General features: G+C 42.3%; 2 protein-coding genes and 1 long non-coding RNA gene across 3 annotated transcripts in view; all 3 read left to right on the forward strand.

Moving 5' to 3' along the window:
- Nucleotides 1-7009, forward strand: part of LOC134285574 (tachykinin-like peptides receptor 86C) — a 545193-nt gene extending 538184 nt beyond the window's left edge. Inside the window, exon 6 of the mRNA XM_062846624.1 lies at nucleotides 6755-7009. Within this exon, the coding sequence (XP_062702608.1) occupies nucleotides 6755-6977 (223 nt within the window). The 3' untranslated portion in view covers nucleotides 6978-7009. The remainder of the gene's footprint in view (nucleotides 1-6754) is intronic.
- On the forward strand, nucleotides 495-976 carry LOC134287311 (uncharacterized). The gene is made up of 2 exons (XR_009997211.1): nucleotides 495-552; nucleotides 639-976. It is a non-coding gene; the product is annotated as an uncharacterized LOC134287311 (long non-coding RNA).
- Nucleotides 7010-11449: 4440 nt separating the features above from the next.
- Nucleotides 11450-14023, forward strand: LOC134291516 (uncharacterized). The gene has a single exon (XM_062859372.1). It carries the CDS (start codon nucleotides 11450-11452, stop codon nucleotides 14021-14023), a length of 2574 nt encoding a protein of 857 aa, XP_062715356.1.
- The last annotated feature ends 3918 nt before the right edge of the window (nucleotides 14024-17941 follow it).

Consider the following 17941-nt stretch of genomic DNA (forward strand, 5'->3'; position numbering starts at 1 on the left):
ATTTTTGTTCCGTATAGTAGTTTTATTGCTTGTGTTGCGAATGTTGGAGACAAAGGCAGCCGAATATCGACAAAATGGTGACTGTGATCGCTAACAAGAATGCGCTGGCCATAACGAGGTTAGTTCCGTCGATGACCGTTTCTTAATAATAAATAAAAAGAACGCAGTAATCACCTTCCATCAAACTAGACGGCTGCCGACTGATACCTCAATCAACAACCGCCGCATTCTTTATTTATTCCAGGTATATACAATTTACAATCTTCTTCAATAACAATATACCTACGCCAGTAAATCTACCTCGCTCCAACTCTCCAAACTCGTACCTGACGATACCTGAGCGTTCAACTCTACCTATCTTCCAGCAGTCTTTACCCAGCATTCTATGATTTATACCCGTGAGCTGTATAATAATGTCTGACTCGATTCTAAATTCATCCAGTATCTACTAGGGAAAAACAAACAGTAAATACAGAAAGGTTGCTAGAAGCATTAGTGTTGTTTGATAACATAATAATTGTAAAGGAAAGTGTAACACGTTTTGGTGCAAAGGTAAGTTTTAAATGCACATTTTAATTATATGTGTTGTGATATTTTCGTACAAAACTAACAATTGGAAAATATTTTCTATGTTACAGATTACAAAATGAGTAAAATCAGATGTATTCGTCCATTCAAAGACATTCAGTGTTCGAAAGAGCTGCGATATCTCACGGATGGTATCATCCAAAAACTAAAGTCAATTGGATTTTCCAAGGTATCCACAATGAACACCAAGGATTTTCGTATTTGTTCGTCTTGCCGTCTACATATTGATTCAAGAGCTCACCTCACCCAAAACGAAGAACAAAGCGTAGCCGGCGGCTCAAGGATGCCAACTGTTCAGACCATACCTGATGTACCTGATTCGCAAAGCTATGAAAGTTTGGTCACGATACCATCAGCGTCAACGCTAAGCACAATTCAATCACATGAAGACTTCACGATGCCTGTAGACGTCGAAATATTCAACCGAGGAATAGCAGCTATTCGTGTTTCGCCTATAGATTGAGGTAAGGTTAAAAATGTTCACTATCCTGAAAAAAAGTGCGCTGAAATCGTCGAAGGTGTACGAAGAAATCTTTTTAAATTAGACGCTAAAACAGAAAAAACAAACGAGTTTGAGAAGTTATAGAAAATATGAAAATTAAATTTTTAAATTCAGCCACAAGGCAAGAAAAACTATCAATTTTATCATTGTTACCAAAATCATGGTCAGTACAAAAAATTGTAGACGAATTTGAAACTAGTAGAAATATGGCATCAGATGCAAGAAAGGAAAGAGATAATGTATTAGATTCATCTCAAGGTTCAAGGAGTAATGAAACAAAAGAACTGGTTTTGAAATTTTTTGAGGACGATGATATAAGCCGTGCAATGCCAGGTCAAAGAGATTTTGTTAGCGTAAAGACAGGAAATAAGAGATTAGTTGTTCAGAAAAGATTGCTAATGATGACATTAAGAGAAGCTTTTAATCGCTTTAATGAAATGTACGTCAATGTAAAAATAGGGTTTTCATCATTTGCAAGCCTCCGGCCAAGGCAATGTAAACTATTGACTATCACAGGAACACATAAAGTTTGCGTTTGCACTACGCATGAAAATGTCAATTTAATTCTACATAGCTTAAAAAATACAATGTCTTGAATGATCTAAAAACATTATACAATTGATTACTTAGCGAAAATAAGACAACTCATTGTCATCTACGAAGATGTAAAAACTGCCCAGATACCTCAGTTTTAGAAGACAGTTTACTGAAACAACTGGAAGAAAACTTTGTTGAAAAGCTTTCATTCGAACAATGGGTTACCACTGACAGATGTGATTTAGAAACTATTGTAAAGCAAACCGATGACTTTGTTACATTTTTCAGCTCAAAATTAGAAAGTTTGATTCCGCATGATTTTGTAAAAACCGAACAATCCAATTTTTTGAAAACTACAAAACAAAACTTGCAAGATGGTGAATTTTTAGCTATTTGTGACTTTTCTGAAAATTACAGCTTCGTTTTGCAGGATGAAGTTCAATCACACCATTGGAACGTGCAACAGGCCACAATCCATCCTTTCGTAATATATTAGACTGAGAATATGCAAATTAAACATTTTAGCTTCATTATAATTTCAGAAGAACTAAGACATGATTCAGTCGCTGTTAATTTGTTTATTGATAAAATGATAAACTTTTTACAAATTGATCAAAATAAAAATATGAAAAAATATATTTTATGTCAGATGGTGCTGCTTCACAGTATAAAAACCGAAAAAACTTTTCTAGCCTTTGTAAGTTTAAGTCAAAGTATGGTATTGACGCTGAATGGCATTTCTTCGCAACATCGCACGGAAAAGGTCCATGCGATGCTATTGGAGGTACGATAAAACGCATGGCTACCAGAGCAAGTTTAGCCAAAGAACGCGAACACCCGATAAAGACTGCAAGAGAGTTGTTTAATTGGGCAAACAAACGAAAAGAAGAAGAACTTACAAAGTTGTCATTTTGTTATTCTACTACAGAAGAATACGAAAATATGTCTTTGCAGCTAAATAATCAATATAATAATGCAAAAACAATTCAAGGAACTCAAAAATTCCACTCATTTCTTCCTCTATCAGAAAATACAATAAAGGCAAAGTTTTATTCAAACTGTCCTGACAATGATGCCGAAATATTCGATATTGTTAAGAAAGTTGTGTAAACAATAATTTGATAAAAATACAGGAATAAAAATAAACTGATGTACAACATATAATGTTATTTTTTATTGCGCACAATCACCATCCCTGAAAAATAAGCCTTATTCGCTCTTTTGAATCTTGCTAATTGAGGAGCTTGCGATATGCAAGAGGTGGATGCACATTTTCAACACAATACACCAAAAACCACTGGAAGAAATCATTGTTCCTGATAGTGGGATTTTGTAACTTGTTTTTGAAAATACTTTTAAGGCAGAGAATTTCACTCAAATCTTTAAGCTGTCAGTGTCATTTTAACTCAAAATTTTCCAATGTTTCCGAAAAAAATACTTTTGAAACTGGAGAAACACGGAGTACATCCGAAAAGGGCTAAAACTTATTAGGTTATCAACAAAATCAATATTAAATTAGTAATATCTTCTAAACGGTGCATCTTAGAAAAATGTTACCGAAGTACTTTTTTCTTTCAAATTTGATGTACTTTCATAAAATTAGGGCAACAAACTTTTTTGACTTTACTTAATAGCTTTTTTTGAAAACCGTATTTTTTTAAAACATTTTTTTTTCATTGTAACCTATTTTTCTCCAGAACAACCCACTGTGCACTAGGTAGCATTTTCAGTCAGCTATAACATAAGGATAATAAAAAAAATATTGACATGTCACTTTTGAGGGAAAATCTATATTTTAGTTCAAATCACAAAAACCAAACATATTTTTTTACCGTGCATATTTTCTCCATATAGCACCAACAATTGTCTAAAACTTCACCGAAGACACCAAACCGATCGGACAAACCGTTTTCGAGATACAATTTTTTGAAGATATCATGTGCATTTTTCATAGGCCCTTCTCATAAGTAAGGCTAGATTCAAAATGGCGAACCAAGTATGCAAAACGGCGTTTTTCTCCCCCAAAGACTTGTATGCAAGGTTTCATCCAAATAAAGATATATGAAAATTACTCGTTGCTGAAATGATATGGAACCGCTCACCCGGTAAAGTTGCAACCCCCCGTATCGAGACATTGTTGCAATCAGTGCTGAAAATTTCATTTCGTCATATCTAAACTCAATTACCTACAGCTCATTTTAGAAGCTGAACCTGAGAATACGGTGTATGAAAAACTTGTGCGGCTAGACCAGTTCTGCAAGAAAGTCATGGAAAAACCGTCATTTTTCGAATATTTAAGGTAAATGTCACGGGCTACCTTTGAAAAATGCCAAATGATATTCACCGTGAATATCATTGGGATTTTTCGAAGGTAGTCCGTGACATTTACCTTAAATATTCGAAAAATAGTGGTTTTTCCGTGACTTTCTTGCAGAACTGGTTTAGCCGCACAAGTTTTTCATACACCGTATTCTCAGGTTCGGCTTCTTAAAAGAGCTGTAGGTGATTGAATTTAGATATGACGAAATGAATTTTTCAGCACTGGTTGCAATGCATAATATTAATTTGAGTTGTCATCCAGCATCGGCTTGTATCCCAGGAGTGACTTAAGGATGAGTTGAGCATCATCTCGAACCCGGAGTAACTATCTATAGCAGGCACTTGAGCTGCATTGGCACCAATTTCACCAGGAGGAACAGAGAATGGCTTTCAGAGTGGATGGTGTGAGCTCGGAAGAAATGTAGCAGCTGTTGATAAATTGTTGGGATTTGCTGTAGGTGGGGGAGGATTCTGGATACAATGTGACTGGCTCAGAAAGCATGACTTATGAAGGAGACACTGTAGAGCATTTAAGATTTATTCGATCAGAATAAATCGGAAGCAGTCTATCGTATGGCCAAACTATGATATATTTATATGTTACATACGTACACAAATGGCGTAATGGAACGGAAAGATTGTGGCATGCAAAACAGCTCAAGAATGGATAGTTTATCGGTGGCATCAATGGAGTTACAGAAGAATGCTCTTGATTTTTCATAGTTTCAAAAGAGATTGATTTGTAGGCAATTAGGGTGCCTGTACCAGTTATCGCACCACCTAAGAAAAACTATTTCTACAAAAAGAAGAAGAAGACCGACGAATTTAAACAATAAGTCAAACGATTGATTAGTTTTCATTCTTTACAGGAAAAATATAAAAACGGATCCAAAACTACTTTTAGTATTTATTACGGCGTGTTCCAATGATAGGAACCCTGTACCAGTTATGGACACATTTGTTAATTTGGGTTCCACTTCGCACTATTTATATGCATTCCTTATGGGAGTTGCCATAACTGGTACACTATGGCGAAATAGGGTGCAAGGAAGCCGAAAAGTTAAGGAAAATGATTTATTTCTACCACAATTTGAGCAAATTGTGAAGTTTGAATGATTGCAATCATCTTTTGTGATCGTGATCTGTTGTTCACGATTTTTTTTTTCTTGTTGATTTGTATCTTAAAAGGTTGAAAATCAACTATGGCGAATTTGAGGTACTATAGCCATAACTGGTACACTGAGCCTATATAGTGGCCATTGAAATTGTTTTTCTGCTCATACGTATTCAAACCCAAGAAAATGGTTTCTCTTTTCGAAAGAAAATAAGCTGACATGAAAACATTTAAAACGAATGCATTATGACCGAACAAATACCACATTGATCTGGATGGATTTGAACACGGGGATGCTATGGTGATCTGATTTTGTTGCCGCTTATCATGCGCAACCAGAGCTCACTAATACCAACGTTCACTCAATACAGCAGCGGCAGAAAATAAGGAAAAACGCACTTTGGCGAACAATGTTTGCGAAAAGAAGTGTTGTGTGTCTTTCCACAAACAATTCCCACTCTCTGTAAAAACTTCACCTAAACATTGATACTCTCAAATTGAAAATTATCAAATATGCTCCTTTTTCATGATCAACACTTTTATGAGATCTAAGGTGATGCAAGCGTTTTGCACCAATATACCTCGTAAAAAAGTAAACAATCAAATTTCATGACTGTGTTGGTGAATATTTTGGCTGGAGCATACATTTATGCTCCACGTAAGGAGGCACAATCCAACCTGTCAAACTCCATAGTGAAAAAATAGGATGCCGTCCTCTTGGATTTGAACCTACGACAAATCATAGCTGGTCCGGTGCTCTAACCAACAAAGTCATGATTAAGCGAAATATAAAGTTTGGGGCCCATATAGCCGAAGCGATAAGCGCGTGAGTATTCAGCAAGATCTTACTGAGAGTGAAATGTTTTGGTTCTCAGCAACTCGTCAGCATATAGACCAATATTATTGATCGACCACCGAGATAGCCCTCCAGCGTAAAAGAAGCGGAATTCGCGATTGTGCAGTGTAGTGTATAGATGTTGAATGATGAAAAATTTATAAAATATGAAATAAAACAAGTTTTGATTTTGGTGCATTTGTTTAATCGGGATGCGCATCGCCGAAGCCTATCATAAACTGCTGGCGCGTCGTTGGCCGCCGCTTCTTCGGCCGCCGCATCTTCGGCCACCGCGTTGTCGGCCGCCACTCCGCCTGTTCGATAATGATTGATGATTTACATACACATGCAAGGGCCTTTGTGCAAAACGATGTGCAAATGAAACATTAGGATACACAAAAAAATAAGATTGTGTTGGTGTGTCGGGAAGTGCAAAATAAGTTTGCTAAGATAGCTCTTCGCATGAAATCTGCGAGTCAGTTTATTGACGAATTTTGGGACGGATACACGTCTCTAACGGAGATTTACTTTTTTATCGGATTTCGCGATTTTCTTGGTTCGGTATGGTCAGTTTACTACATGCAGTAGTGACCCTGAATGTAAAATAGCATTCAATAGTTCCAGTTAGGCAATGATTGCTGAAGCACTCCTATATCTTGGGATACCCGGAACTTTTACAAGATTCTTGGAATTTCCAGAATCGAGCTCTTGGAAGCATCAGATGGACCGAAACGTAGTCAAGAATTATCAAAACTAGTTATTAGTTTCCCCTTAAAATCAAGGAAAAGCAAACGCTGTCTCTCACTATTACGTGAACGTCAATAACTTTAACTCATTTCCCACTTCTCTTCTCCCACAGCTACAACCTGGTGTTCCTCATCCTGACGTACGGCATCCCGATGCTGATAATGATCGTGTGCTACTCGCTGATGGGCCGGGAGCTCTGGGGAAGCCGTTCCATCGGGGAGCACACCGAACGGCAGCTCGAGTCGATGAAATCGAAAAAGAAGGTAAGTGTCTTGCGAAGTAAAGTGCTTATTCACACATGCACGCACCCACATCAAAGGATGACTTCAATATAAAAGCCCTTTGCTCGTTGTCGTCAATATCGAGATAAAATAGGAAGAATCCCATGGGGTTGCAGTGGTTTCGACTTCCGAAGTTGTTTCGCAAATGTGTAAAGTTCAAGGTACACGCTGAAAAACACTCACTGAATTGGTTGCTGTGAAAGTTCAACAATGTTTTTCTCCCATGCTGAGGGGAGGGTGACGGCACGGGTTCGCTTTCCCATCCACCAGAGCCATAAACATAAGACCAGCTATGAGAACCCCCATCAATCTGTTGGTGCCGGCAACAGTTGACTGATTCAATCCTACAACGAATCAGTCTCGCAAATAAAATTTATTACATCGATCGGTTTTCCTTAGTTACTGCCACCTTTTATCACTCGCAAATCATTTTTTCTCTCTACAAATGTTGAATATGCCTCTCGTGAGGCAAGCTGTTCAATCCGTTACGTCTTGGATTCAAAATTTTGAGTTCTTTCCAATTTTGTTGATGCGATTTATGTACTGATTGACATCTGGCTAGTACTTATATCGGTTAACGGAAGATTTTCTTAGGCCCATAAGGGAGCCGGAAGCGGAAGTCGATTTGGATTAAGATTTGTATTTCAGATATCAGGTATCAGTAGGTTGGTTCCAAAGGCACGTTCTCCTCCATTTGGGAAATTTGTGCTATCGCCATGAACACGAGCCTATTCATCATTTACCTGACGGAGAAGGGAAGGAACAAGGATTGGACAGGGGAAAGGACAGGTAAGGGAATAGGATCGTCATACACGCAAAAGCGTACCACAATGGGTTCAAACAGCGCCCTGAGACGGGCACTGTGATAACACATAAAACGTAAGGAGAGCCTATAGCTCTTTACCACAGCGGGTCAAGAACAGCAGAATGTCCTGAAGATTCAGGTTTCTGAAGTCAGTTTCAGTTAATAAGTGTTTTCCGAGTACTCGGAAACGCAGTTGCGCAGAAACTGGACAGTTACAAATGATACGAAGTTCCATAATCGGATTCACAGCTATCACAGGCAAATGAATCAGCTTGCTGAATATTCGCCATGTGATAGCTGAGTCGGCAGTGGCCAGTCAATGCTTTGACCAGAATGCTGCAATTCTGCTTTGACAGATTTGTAAGATACTTCGCCACCCTTGGAGATGGCTCAGTACAATACAAAACCCAATAACGACATGACTTCAAACTATTCCAGTATTGTCTGTGTTGTGTGGCAGCCCAGGTGTGAATCTGAAGCTTTACCCAACACTTTGATATCGGAATAGCTGGCTCAGTAGGGTGGGGCTAATTTCAAAAAATCTCTCCGATATATGATTTCCCAAGTGGAAAGTGATCTACTAGTCGAAATAAGTCAGCTGTACAAAAATTAGCGATTTCGGTTGATATTTAGGGGTGGCGCAAAGGGTTCAAGTGAAAATTTTGCTAGAACAAACTTTCAAAAATCATTTCAAATTTAATTTTCAAACTTATTTTTTCTAGACTGTGCAGGTGTGCAAGCTTCCATATGCAACCGATCGTGGCGTTGCCCAAACTGTTCGACATTCTGCGGCACCATTGGATCCGAGCACTCCAACGCCTCCAGCGCTCGACTGCGACTGAAGCAGTTGGAAGAGGCCAAAGCGCTCGAGGATAAATTACGGAAGGAACAAGCGGACAGGGAGAGGGAGTTTCTGGCTGCTAAGCATCAGCTGGAATCCGAGATCGAAGCTAGGCAGTCTGTGGACGGAAGCTTGAGAAGCCACGAGAGCCATCGCAGTCGACGTAGCCGAGTAGGAACTTGGGTGGCAGAGCAGGATTTTACGTTAGAAAACAGGGCGATTGAGAACCATCCACCGGAGACCGGCAAAACCTCTACCCCAATTGTGACGGGTCAGGTAAGAACGGGAGCAACGGCAAAAATTCTTCCGCCGCCTCAACTGACAACTCAAGTCCAGCAGGAACGGCCTACCGATCCTCAACAGCCGTCTGCGACTCCCACGAACGAACAAGTAAGTCATCTTCCTTCCAATACACCGTTGGGCATACCGAAGCATCTGCTTCCCCCGACCAAACCCTCTGGGATACCGGAGACATCATTTCCTCCTGTGAACCCGTCGCGTATGTTAGATCCGGATTCATCGCACTTCCCGAATACGTTAGGCGCAGTTCATCCTCAGGTTCAACCGGCACCAATGAGCAAGTCAGTGTAATTTTATTCCGCGTGTCCCGCACCACCTCCGATATATTCGATAGGCACAATGGCGCAGGAACACGCATCGACAGGGCTTCCGCTCGAAACGGCGTCAAAGATGCCGCCTACACACCCAGCGGACAACCTGAAGCCACCGCTTCCCCCGATAAATCCATCGCTTCCTCCGATGACGACGTCAACTCTTCCTCTCATCAACGCATCTACTCGTCACCAGTTACCGCCGCTTCCGGTGAATCCCTCGGGTTCAGTGATGCCTTCGCTTCACGTCAGTCAGGCTAGAGTAATGGATCAACGAATTGGTTCCTCGAGACATCCCGGCAATGGAGACCCAACTCGCTCTTGGCCGAATTCTTCACAACCGGTCATCCGAGATGCTCCAGCTGACGTCGGACACACGCCCGCGCCACCAAACAGGATTCAACCCCAACCGTCGTTCAATGCCGCACCACCGCAACGATCACAAGGTGACCCAGCGTACCAATCGTGGTACCAGCAACCAATGCCTCCCTACTGGCAGCAACCGTACTGGCAGCCACAGTACCCGGTGCAGAATTCATTCGCCGTAATAAATCCACAGCAGTTGGCCGCCCGTCATGTAGTTTCTAGGGAACTACCGAAATTTTCCGGGGATCCGTTAGAATGGCCCATGTTCCTAAGTGCGTTTGAGTCTACAACGTCGATGTGCGGCATACAGCTGGATGAAAACCTCGCAAGGTTGCAGAAGTGCTTGGTCGGGAAGGCCAGGGAAAAGGTACATAGTATCTTGACCCTGCCGGAAGCGGTCCCCGAAATAATCAACACACTACGAGATGAGTGTGGCAGACCAGACCAGCTGGTGCATTGCTTAATGAATAAAATCAGGAATGCACCAGTTCCAAACGTTAACAAGCTAGACACTTTAGTAACGTTTGGACGCGAGGTCCGAAACCTCGTGACCTACATAGAGGCCGCCAACTTACAAGCACACCTATCCAATCCCATGCTTCTGTCGGAACTTGTCGGCAAGCTTCCTCCAAGCATTCGAATGGATTGGGGATTTCATACTCAACGCATTCCGGACATTACGTTGAAGGCATTCAGCGATTTCGTGTCGTCCATAAAGGCAGCTGCTTGTCAAGTCATCATGCCATTCGATTCCGGTTCTCAAGACGACGTAGTCCGGACCGGCAGGAAAAAGGATAAAGGTGGATATATCAACTCACACTCCGCTGAAGTAAACATCAAAGGTCGTGTATCAGCAACACCGTCGCAGAAACAGCCAAAGTTATGCCTGATGTGTCAACGTGACGACCACAGGATTAAGCACTGTAATAAGTTCAGTTCCTTGTCGGTTGCTGAACGGTGAAGCCTGGTGGAGCAACGAAAAATGTGTCAGCGGTGCCTAACGTGCCATGGGAAATGGCCGTGTAGAACCACGCAGCCGTGTGGTATGGACGGATGCGACGATATGCACCATAAGCTGTTGCATCCCGGCAAACCGAAATTGGCCACCCCCGAGCATAAAGGATCAAGTTCATCAGGGATCGTCACCGCTCATCGCAGCAAGCAGCCTGGAACCTTTTTCAAGATTTTACCCGTGACGCTGTCGCATAAAGGAAAATCAGTTGTGACGTTCGCCTTTCTCGACGACGGCTCAAATGTTACGCTGCTGGAAAACAGCATCGCGGACGAGCTCGACCTGGATGGAGAGGAAAGCTCACTCTGTCTACAATGGATTAGCAATGTCACACGAAAAGAGTCTGCTTCGAAACGAGTACAGGTCTGCATATCTGGAGGGGACGGGAAAACTCAGCATGTATTGTCACAGGTGCAAACTGTTGACAATCTAGGTTTGCCTCGACAAAGTTTGAACTACACGGAACTGAGAGAGCAATTTCCGCATCTACCTGGGCTACCAATCCGAAGTTACACGGAAGCAGTTCCTCAGATTCTGATTTGCGCAGATAACGCTCGTTGAACAAACGAGAGAGACGCGATGAGGAGCCGGTGGCGATAAAGACGAAATTGGGCTGGACAATCTACGGTGGACAAAGAGGAAATCATGGTGATAATCGCTCAATGGTGCACGTATGTGAGTGCTCCGCTGATCAACGCCTTCACGACGCAGTAAAAAAACTTTTTCGAACTGGAACAGTTGGGCATAAGGGTAGCATCGACGCCAGAATCACCCGAAGACGAACGAGCAAGGCGTATACTAGAGGAAACTACTCGGCGAACGGAATCCGGTCGATTCGAGACCGGGCTATTATGGAAAAGTGACGATAACCATTTTCCTGATAGCTACGCGATGGCGGAGCGGAGGCTCAAATGTCTCGAACGTCGGTTACTAGCAGATCCAGAGCTTCGAAAGAACGTTGAAGCGCAGATTGTTGAGTATGAGACGCAAGGATATGCTCACAGGGCAACAGAGGAAGAGCTGCGAAAGTCGGATCCACGACGCGTGTGGTACTTACCGCTTGGCATCGTTCGGAATCCACGAAAACCCAATAAGGTGCGCTTAGTATGGGACGCTGCGGCACGTGTTGGAGGGGTCTCGTTGAATTCGATGCTTCTTGCTGGACCCGATTTGCTGACGCCGCTCATGTCGGTCGTCTGCCAGTTTCGTCAAAGACAGTTTGCCATAACAGGCGACATCAAACAGATGTTCCATCAGTTGCGCATCAGGTACGAAGACAAACAATCACAAAGGTTCTTGTGGCGAGCGAATCCCGAATCCACCCCAGATGTGTGCATAATGGATGTGGCAACATTCGGGGCCACCTGTTCGCCATGTTCCGCGCAATACGTGAAAAATTGGAACGCGGCGGAGTACGCAACGGAGTATCCGGAGGCAGCGAGAGCCATTACAAACAACACTTACGTGGACGACTTCTTGAACAGCCGAGACACCATTATTGAAGAAGCAGTACAATTGGCGGTGGCTGTTCGCGAAGTACACAGCAAGGCTGGATTCGAAATCCGGAACTGGCACTCCAACGCCCCGGAAATTCTCGAACGGATCGGAGAAAATGATCAAGAAACCTCCCAAGTAGTTAAAAGCTTCTCTGTAGAGAAAGCGACAGCTGCAGAACGTATCCTAGGGATGATGTGGGATCCAAATGAGGACTTGTTCCTGTTTACCGTCCAACTTCATGCGGATCTGCTTCCGTTACTATCCGGTAGAACTGTGCCTACTAAACGCCAAGTTTTACGCGTGGTCATGAGCTTTTTTGATCCGCTAGGGCTCATTTCCACTTTTTCGATCCACGGCAAAATCCTTATCCAGGACATTTGGCGATCTGGTGTGGGTTGGGATGACCCCATTAGCAGTAGGAACTTCTCGGACTGGGAACGATGGACGAGACTGATACCCGAGTTGAAACGTGTGCAGATTCCGCGATGTTATTTCCCAAACTACGAGCGCGGAAGTTACGAATCTCTGCAGCTACACATTTTCGTGGATGCAAGCGAGCTTGCCTACTGCAGTGTAGCATATTTCCGCATAATCGACCGGGGCACCCCTCGTTGTTCTCTGGTAGCTGCGAAAGCCAAAGTAACTCCCTTACGACCACAGTCTATCCCCCGGAACGAATTGAATGCAGGAGTCATTGGTGTGCGACTGATGAAAAGCGTTACGGAGAATCATTCGCTGCAAATTACCCAGCGGTTCTTCCACACTGACTCAACAGTTCTTTTGGCATGGCTACGTGCTGACCCTCGAAAGTATCGTCCCTACGTCCAGTTCAGAACTACGGAAATCCTGGCAAAAACATCGGTGGAGGAATGGCGCTGGGTACCCACCCGGCTAAACATCACAGATGAGGCCACCAAATGGGGCAACGGTCCCAGTTTCGATGATCAGAGTAAATGGTACCGTGGACCGGATTTTCTATGGCAACCGGAAAGTGAATGGCCTAGGGGAAAATTGGTGGCTCCAGAGAGGATGATTGAACCAACGGAAGAATTAAGAACGACCAACGTACACCAGGAAGTAACAACCGACACAGTGTTAGAGTTCAGGAAATTCTCTCGTTGGGAGCATTTGATTAAATCGCTAGCCTACCTGTACCATTTCGTCAACCGCTGTTCGTCTAAGCAATCCGTTCCTACTAAATCACGCGTGGCAACATTAACACGCCAAGACTTCGTATCGGCAGAAAAAGTCTTGTGGCGAATGGTCCAAAACCAGGAATTTGGGGAGGAAATTTCGGCCTTGAAATCCACTAGTTCCTCAACGAAGACGAATGCACGCCTAGCGAAATCCAGTCCATTAGTAAAACTGTCGACCTTCCTAGATGACGATGGAATTCTACGGATGGAAAGCAGAATCGATCCGAAAGCTGCTTATTATCCCTACAGTTTTCGCAATCCGATAATCGTTCCCAAGGCTCACTACGTCACCGAATTATTGGTACTTCGTTTCCATCAACGGTACGGGCATGCCAACACGGAGACCGTGGTGAATGAGCTTCGGCAGCTTTACAGTATTCCGAAGATGCGCTCCGTTGTAAAGAAGACCATCAACAAGTGTATGTGGTGCCGCGTATACAGATCCAAACCCAATACGCCTCGGATGGCCCCCTTGCCGCAGCCACGTGTTATGCCTTTCGTGCGACCATTTACGCACACAGGCCTAGACTATTTCGGACCTCTCCTCGTGAAGCGAGGGCGCAGCAATGTTAAACGGTGGGTGGCAATCTTCACCTGCCTCACCGTTCGTGCGGTGCACCTTGAGGTGGTGCATTCCCTGTCGCTCCAGTCGTGCAAGATGGCCATTCGTCGATTTGTCGATAAACGTGGAGCTCCGCAGAACTTTTTCAGCGACAATGGAACGTATTTTCATGGAGCAGCCAGAGAACTCGCCGCTGAAATCGTCTCTTAATCTCGCTTTGGCTGGCACCTTCACTAATGCCGAAACAGAGTGGCATTTCAACCCACCGTCTGCTCCCCACATGGGAGGTGTGTGGGAGCGGAAAGTACGCTCGGTTGAGGATGCCTTCAAAGTCCTAGCCCATCGCGAAAAACTGGATGATGAAAGGCTTTTGACGTTTCTTTCGGAGGCATCAATGATAGTCAACTCTCGGCCGCTCACATTCGTGCCGTTAGAATCCCCCGAGCAGGAGGTTCTCACGCCAAATAGCTTCCTCTTGATGAGCTCCAGCGGAAATACCAGTCTCGCTCGAATTCCCATCGACCAGCCAGTTTCGTTGCGTACCAATTGGGGAGTTATGGTTCAGCTCCTAAATCAATTCTGGAAAGCCTGGATCAAGTCGTATCTCCCAACAATCGCCAGGAGAACCAAATGGTTTGTGGATGTTCGACCGCTTCAGGAAGGTGACCTCGTAATTGTAGTTGACGATACGGTGCGGAATGGATGGCTCCGTGGGCGGACCACCACCAAGACATATCCAGGTATCGACGGGCAAGTTCGCAAGGTTGATGTCCAAACAGAAACAGGAATACTCCAACGACCTGCCATAAAAGTGGCTCTTCTGGACGTGATGCAGGGTAGCAAGACCAACTAACGGTAAGGCCTTACGGGTCGGGGTGTTAACGCACTTAATTGGCCCTTTGGATATACGGTCGTTTGACGTCGACCACTACAACTACCTGTAGCTGTTCCCGTGACCGGGTTAGGCTATGAACAGAAGACTTTCTCTCTACCATTGTTCGGTACAACGTGGAAGAACATGTAAACAACATTATTGTACCACCTATTTACTCTTATAATCTAAAGTGAATTTCTGGATTAAAATAAACCTACAAATTAAAGCTACAACTAAACCTTATATCGAGCACTAGGACACTGTTTAGAACAGGTACAGTGGAATCGGATACACAGTTTATTCTATATTAACATACATTTTCCTTTGGGCAATGAACTTCGCCTCTATACAGGGGATAGACAAAATGATCGGGACAGGCAAAATTTTCACTTTTCAAAAAATGTTCAAATAGCTGTAACTTTTTGAAAAGTGCATCGAAAAATCTGAAATTTTTACTGTGAGTTGATTAATCAGTTGTGTATAGATGGTCCAATTTTGGAAAATATCGGGTTATTCTGTACGAAGCTATAAAGATTCTAGAAAAAGTCAAAATTATTCGATAGCTAACTTTGTACTGTTATATCTCCGGATTCAATGAATCAAATACAATGAAATTCTGAGCGTTTATGACTTATATGATGAGCTTTGAAAAACTTTTGACATACCCTAAAATTGTTCACACGGAAGAAAATTATAACGATTAGACTATTTTTCTAATAAAACAACAAGTTTTCCAAAACTTCAACATCGTTTCAAAATTCAAGATTCTAATTATAGTTCAAATAAATTCCTTTTAATTGACTTGTATATAAATATGTTTTGAAGGAAAGTAACAACATAACCGGTAATGAATTGAAAAAGTAATGGGATGCATATTAAAAATAGACCAATTTTCTGAAAAATAATAAAATAAATGAAATCGCTATAACTTTGTCTCTTGTTAAAAATTTCAAGTAAGGTCAAACGTTTTTCAAAGCTCATTATGTAAGTCATAAATGGTCAAAATTTCATTGCATTCGGCATATTGCATCCGGAGATATAAAAGCTCAAAGTTGGCTATCGGATAATTATACCTTTTCCTAGAACCATCGATACACAACTAATTGATGAACTTACAGTAAAAATTTCAGATTTTTCGATGCACTTTTTAAAAAGTTACAGCTATTTGAACATTTTTTGAAAAGTGAAAATTTTGCCTGTCCCGATCATTTTGTCTATCCCCTGTAGGGTTGATTCGTAGTTATTACCTTGATTATTATTATAAACCCATCTATTAAGAGTCCTGCTGTAAATAAGGCCAAGTGTTGAACTGTGAGTATAAGATAACTATAACATAGTGAACAAGAACAACTGTTAATTGATGGCCCACTATCATCTACAATAGGTTCCAGATAGAAGGAAAATTGTGCCCACTTGAGGTTCATTACGCTCAACTATCAAAACTAAATTGTAAGTAGAATGTTTACCTATATTTAGACAATCACTAAATCACTGAAATATAATTGCAGTCGAGTCACGCGCGCTACGCTCGGACTACGAAAAAGTTTATACAATGAAGGTCGTTGTAGTATTTATCAACGGCATCATCTAAATCACTAAGAGTGTCAATGGATGGAGAGTATCCATGAAATTTGGCCGCAACCAAATCGGTAAAAAGTTTGTTGACCGAGGGTTCCTGAAACGCAATGTTTGCGAAGTAACATTGAAATGTTCAAAAAAGATATAGCGATGGTCAGATAAAGATTCTTCATCTGACACATGCCAATTGGTCAGCTCGGGACTAATTCTACTAGAGCAAAGCGTTATGTCTAACACTTCCTCTCTAGCAGATACCATGAAGGTTGGGCAGTTGCCTATGTTAAGTAATGCAAGATCTGTCTACTTAAGTACTCCATCGAACTGGAGCCTCTTAAGTTAATGTCTGAGCTTCCCCAGATGATATGTAGTGATGCTAATACTGCCAAAAATAAGCGGAAGGCCTTTTGAAGTACAGTGCGATGGCGTGTTTGAAAGCATCCGTAGGGGGTGGTTCGTCATGCGGTAAATAAACCGAACAATAGACGTATTTCCTGTTGAGGTTTCCAACAGATACATCAATTGTGATAGCACATACATACATCTCTGGTGGTTAGTTCAGCGATGAGTGTAGCAATTATTGCGTTGTTGACAAGCACACAGGCTCGAGGCATGACACGCGAGTTTGTCATTTCATGTTTACTGAAAGTGGCAAACACCGGGTTCACAAGGTTTCCTAGATAGAAATTTCCCTTACGAAAGTAAGGTTTTTGTACCAAGGCCACTGTACCAAGGGCTGTACCATTTTGCATAAGTCTGCAAAGATTGATTGTTGCTGTTCTTTTATGCTAAAGATTGATCTGAGCTATCCTAACCGTAGCCACTACCCAAACTAGACAAGATTAAACTCTTCACAACAACAGCACAACAAAGAACAGCAGCAACAAAACCAGATCGGTATCGATTGGAAAACGCCAAAGGCAAGGATACACAGAATACACTGTGTAAATCGCATAATGCGAAACCATATAGGTGAAAATTTAAACTAATGAACAACATCTTCATAATCCCGCCCTTATTTAGCCTCAAGTGAGACTAAAGAAAGGCTGCCGTTTGTCTCGGAGAAATACAAGGTCCACTGCACCATTGCTCCGGATAGCGCAGTAAGGGCAACATTCTGTGGAGGGCGCCTTGGTACTCCACAGGCTCCGTTTGCGGTTAGGTTTTTATTAGACCCCCCCTAGCCATTCATTCCTAGGCACGGTACGCATAAAGCCGCATCACACCATGAATTGGGGATCACCTTTTGGAACAGGCGATCCGTAGTGTTATTCTTAGCCAATTGAGACAATCGCTACCGACACTACACAACTATCTAGGCTGATCGAGAAAAGAAGTTAATATCATCAGATCAACTTCATACGGGCTCGAACAGCCACAAAAACCATATATGTAGCCCCATCCCGAGCAGAGGAAAATATCAAAATAATAACAACGGAATCACAAAACCTGTTTTTATATCTCGGTTTGTTATTATTAACTTATTAAGTCATCACCGTTCTATAACATGTTCTGTTGGGCAATCTTATTTTGTTATGATCGTGCTCTTGGTATATTTTGTTTAAATTACATTTCAATAACATGTTTTGTTGTAGCACAAGTTCAGTTATTATTGTGTCATTGAGACTGTACAAATATTTGATCATTAATATTACAACATAACTAGCTTTGCAATCAAA

This window comes from Aedes albopictus, chromosome 1, assembly GCF_035046485.1.
Source record: "Aedes albopictus strain Foshan chromosome 1, AalbF5, whole genome shotgun sequence".
Classification (NCBI taxonomy): domain Eukaryota; kingdom Metazoa; phylum Arthropoda; class Insecta; order Diptera; family Culicidae; genus Aedes; species Aedes albopictus.

Excerpts from the sequence above, each read along its gene's own strand:
- LOC134291516 (XM_062859372.1), top strand. The coding sequence starts at position 11,450 with ATGGCGGAGCGGAGGCTCAAATGTCTCGAACGTCGGTTACTAGCAGAT.